Raw genomic sequence first — 5217 nt, 5'->3', positions numbered from 1 at the left:
AATGATATATATGTTTAATATTTGTTCCATAAAATTTACCCAAGAAATTGAAATCTAAAACCACATTCCTCGGAATTCCCAACCTATGTTTGTATGAAAGACCCATAAAAATAGAAGAGCAAAATCAACTGTAGTTGTCATAAGACAGTCACCAAGCTGACATGCAGATGGAAGCAATGTGGATGACCGCTTACTCTCAATATTACCTTATCTTCCTGGATCCTTGTCTCTTCTTCACTAATCTAACAACAGCACCTTTCACTTCCTTGTTCCTGAGACTATAAATGAGTGGGTTCAGCATGGGAATCACAATGGTGTAAAACACAGAAGCTACCTGATCCTTTCCCAGGGAGTAGGACTTACTTGGTTTTAAATAAGTAAAGACCAGAGTGCTGTAAAAGACAGTGACTCCAAGGAGGTGAGAGGCACAAGTGGAGAAGGCCCTTTGCTTTCCTGAAGTAGAATTGATCTTCAAAATAGTAGAGAGAATGGACACATAGGATACAGATATTGTGATAAGGGAACCCAAAATGGTGGAACCTGCAAAAATGAATATAATTATTTCAACTCCATTTGTATTACTGCAGGACAGAGATAAAAGTGGAGATGTGTCACAATAAAAATGATGGATGACGTTGGACTTGCAGAAATGTAGTGTAATCATGGCAAACACAGTGACAGAGGAATCCACAGTTCCAATCATGTAGGATCCAGTGACCAGGGCAAGGCAGCATCGTGAAGACATAATGGTTGGATAATGTAAAGGTTTGCTAATTGCTATGTAGCGGTCATAGGCCATTGAGCAAAGCAGAAAACATTCAGTAGCTGCCAAAAGTATGAAAATGTACAGTTGGGTGAAACATCCTATAAAGGAAATGCTCTTGGCTGAAGTCAACAGGTTCTCTAAGGTTTTAGGTGTGATGGCAGTCGAGTAACTAAGGTCAAGGAATGACAGATGGATGAGGAAGAAATACATTGGAGTGTGAAGCTGGACATCTAGACAAATAATCAGCATCATGCCTGTGTTCCCCAGGACAGTGACCATGTATATCAGGAGAAACAGCACAGAGAGGACTAACTGGATCTCTTTGGATTCTGTCAGTCCCAAGAGGATGAAGTCTGATTTATTTGTGTGATTCCAGGTGTTCATAGTGAATGAACCTAAATGATTAGAAATCAAGGATAATGTATTGGTTTCATGATGGCATAGAAATTCTCCTGTATTTTTGTCATTGTACTTTTATACCGATATGTTATACATAACAGTAAATAAATCAATTGCCAAATAAAGTACAAAGAGGAATTTATTATGATATCATAAGTGAAAATATGTGCTATAATTCAAAGAAAATTGGTTCCAGTATAATTAATTACCTTTAATGAATTTAATACAGAGGAAACATCATGTATGTGGTAATATGATCCCGTTATTTTACAAACATATGAAATGCAAAAAGTCATGTTAATTTATGTAAACTTACTACAAACTCATTAGAGTCTAGGATCATGGTAAAAATGCAAGATACCAAAGATGTTATCTACACCCTTATTCCAGTACATATAAATGAAATGTCATATTTAATGAACAAGGTAGAAAACAATTTTAATATATCATTTCCTCTTTTTTCAATATTAGTTAAGCTTAATTACATTTTACAGAATTTTAATAGGCTGTAATAAGTCAAATAACTATGAATAAATATGGGGTACTTTTTCTGACAATTCAAAACAGTTTCAAAGTAAAATTATTTCATTGAAATAAGAATTATTTCTGGTATATCATTCTTCCACCAATTCTATTTGCCAGAATCCTGATGTTACTTTTGTAAGTGCCAAATGATATACTTATTTTTAAAAATCATCTCTATTTTAATTGCTTCAAGCCTTCACAGCTTATAAGTACTTACTCCGAGTGGCAAAGATGGTAGAAAAATTGGAGGCAAAATATTTCCAAAAGCATTTGACTAAAAATTTTCAACTCCCAAATTTTCTCACAAATGAAAGGGAAAATTTCTTTAAGGATTTGAACCTGTCAGTCTTAGAGCTTCTGTTTTCCCTTTGAGTATTTTTTCCAGTTTTTTGTGAACTCATTTTTCAAAAATTCAGAATAAGTTAGGTTATTCTGGATATTTCCCTGAGGTCTTTGTCAAAATCAAGTTTAATGGAATTTATGACCCAAATTTATTCCATGAACAATTGTGAATCTGAGCAGAGAGTCTTTTGTCTCTACTTCATATACCAGGATGGATCACATAAAGCCATGAGCATCACGTAACATGGTCATCCTCAGGGGGAGGTTTCTTAAACGGGTTTCTTGGCAAGGTTTCAAGGACTGAGGTCAAAGAAAAAAATCAGCAAAGGTTTTGTTTTTCCCTGTGAGCCCTATAAAGAAGAACAATATAACTGTTATTTTTCTGATGCATAACATTTATTCATATGCTCATTAAGATATTAAATTTATAATGTATTTAGATCACACTATTCATATCAGGGCATTTTAAAGTAGTGTGGCTAGAGTGAATTATTTTTAATTTAAAAGTGCTTACTTGGACAACGAGACTGTGATTATAAAATAGTAAATTTTTCAGAAATAAAAATTTTAAGTTGAAGAAATGGATTCTGGTGTAGTTAAAATAGTTAGGTAAAAACAATAGACTATGTATCCTATATGCACTGATATGTGTGTTTCTCTGCTCTTTGCAACAGAAAAAAATGGCATAACAGAAAACTACACCAAATGAAATTGCACAGTTGGGGAGCCAAGGTCTAACTAATACATTTACAAAACAACTCCAGCACTTAAACCTCAAAGATCATTTTAGAAGAGAGTGAAGAAAAGTTAGAAGAGCCATAGATGCAGGGTTTGACTGTGAGATGGTGTCAATTAGATATAAGGAGCTACATTCATACACTGTCACCAAAATAACTGCTTAAACCTAAACTGACCAACTGACATCTAATACTGGACCGGGACAGCCATACCACTCCTTGGCATGCATATTCTAAATGTTTGACATGATGCCACACAGACACTTGCTCAACCATTTTTATTATAGCTCTATTGGCAATACAATGAAATAAAAAATAAATAAAACTAAATGTTCTTCAACTGGCAGTGTATAATAAAAATGTGATACATATTCACAATGGGTTACAATTCATCTGTATGAAAATAAAATCATAAACTTTGCAGAAGAATGTATGGAACTAGAAAAGATCATGTTGAGAAAGGTAACAGAGACCCTGAAAACCGATCCTTCATTTTCTTTCTCATCTGAATCTTTTAAATCGAAATCATCAGATGATAATACATATACTTGAATAAATAAAAAAAAATCAGGAAAAGGAAATGGGACCTTTGAGGGTCTGGAGCAGTAAGGAACAATAGAGAGGGAAATGGGGGGGGGGTACAAGTGATCTATTGAAGAAAACAGTCTCTAATTGCAGAAGTGTAAAAGATAAATTCAGAAGAAAGAGAAGAGGCTGAGACAACAGTTTCTGAAAATGTCATAAGAAATCACACTTCTAACAACTTATGTAAAATATGTATATAATATGTAAACCTATATATAAATAAGCATATATATATACATATTTATATTTAAAATGAAATTTTCCCATCTCACAGAAAATATTCCTTCCAGCAGTCAAAGACCATCTTGCAAAAAGTACAACATCAAGCACCAGAAGTATTTATTTTTCTTGTTGATCAGAGTTGTCCAGGAGACACCCAGAACATTAAAGGCAATTCTTATTGTCACCAATTTCCCCTAGAAGTGAAAAGTCTCTATTATTGAAGACACCATGCATTTAGACACAGGACCCAGAAGTCCCGGAGCTGAAACTGACCACAATGACTTCTCACTGAAGAGTAGGTTTTATGGTCCCAGAAGGTTCCATGCAAGTTTCTAATGAATAGAAACAACCAGCAGTACTACATATCTAAGATTTCTATGAATGAAATGTAACTGAATGTATAAAACAAAATAAAACAGGCAAACTAACAAGCTGAAAAAAACAGAAGTGTGCATTCATTAGTGGCACATATATCTTGACAGTAATCAAAAGCTCTTGAACTGTATTTAAAATTGGTTCAGCACTAAAGAACCTATACCTGGTACTGGACACCTTGACAGCTATTCAGGTCTAGTGAAGTCATTAATTTTGGAGAAAAATCTGCAGTTGAAACTTTAATAAACCAGCATAATTCATAATGACATCCTAATTACTTTTCTTCTACTATCACATAAGTATAGAACTCAACCTCCATCATGAAGACTTCACTTTTCAACAGTTATAGATCATTAAAAAACAAAACAAAATAAAAAACTAAAAGAAATCAAACTCTATAAATGTGGAGCATATCCTGTATCACCCCTTTGGATGCTTTACCAGAGACCACTCTGGTCCTCCAAGGTAAGACAACTCCTACTGCAACCTCTCAAAATCCATCCAACAACTCCAGACAACATTCCCTTCCCTCTGCTCCATATTCCAGTAAACAACTTCTGCAGAGAACTACTGAAGGCAGGCTGGATTTAGGGACCAAAGAACCCCACTCCCTGGACGACATATTCCAGATCACACCTCCTTAAGCTGCTTATGAGAGGCCAGGCTGGTCCTAGGAACCTAAGTTAAGACACCATCATCTGCCAGCTAAGACTCTAAAGTCCACTCAAGAGCCCCAAACTACAACACCTTCCCTGTTCCCTTTATTCTGTCCTACATCTCCAATAGCTTTACCAGTGGTTAGATCTAGGGACCAAAGGTACCTGTCTTAAAGTCATGCCAACACCCCCATACAGCACCCCCTTCCCTGGACTCCAAATTCTTTCCCATTGTATTAGCAGATTTTTGCTTTAACCAAGGCAAGGCTGGTTTTAGGGACCCAAGGTAAAACACTAACCACAGTCAGCTAACACTCCCTAAAGCTGACATGACAGTCCCCAAATACAACCCCTCCCCTGAGTTCCACATCACAACCCACACACTTGGCAGCAAACCTCTGCTGTACTGGAGGCCATGTCTGGGAGCCTGAAAATAAAGTGATATCTTTCCTGCTAAGGTGACACTTTTAATACACTTTAACAGAAACTAAAAGAATAGGAGGGGTATAATTTTAAGGTCACCTGCTGATCAACATAGGACATTTTGAAGTAGTGTGAAAGGGATGGATTTTTAAACATAAAAATAAAATTTTCTCAAAAATATAAAATG

The 5217-nt window shown here is 35.5% G+C and overlaps 1 protein-coding gene across 1 annotated transcript; it reads right to left on the bottom strand.

Moving 5' to 3' along the window:
* Positions 1–202: 202 nt before the first annotated feature.
* Positions 203–1150, bottom strand: LOC119819548 (olfactory receptor 8H1-like). The gene has a single exon (XM_038337786.1). The coding sequence runs from the start codon at positions 1148–1150 to the stop codon at positions 203–205; it is 948 nt and encodes a 315-aa protein (XP_038193714.1).
* Positions 1151–5217: the final 4067 nt, after the last annotated feature.

The sequence above is a fragment of the Arvicola amphibius genome, chromosome 7, assembly GCF_903992535.2.
Source record: "Arvicola amphibius chromosome 7, mArvAmp1.2, whole genome shotgun sequence".
NCBI lineage: Eukaryota > Metazoa > Chordata > Mammalia > Rodentia > Cricetidae > Arvicola > Arvicola amphibius.
Note: the sequence above shows the minus strand (reverse complement) of the source record. Positions and strands in the feature narration are given on the sequence as shown.

What these genes read in the sequence shown, in the direction of transcription:
- LOC119819548 (XM_038337786.1), bottom strand. Translation starts at nt 1,150, where the DNA reads ATGAACACCTGGAATCACACAAATAAATCAGACTTCATCCTCTTGGGA.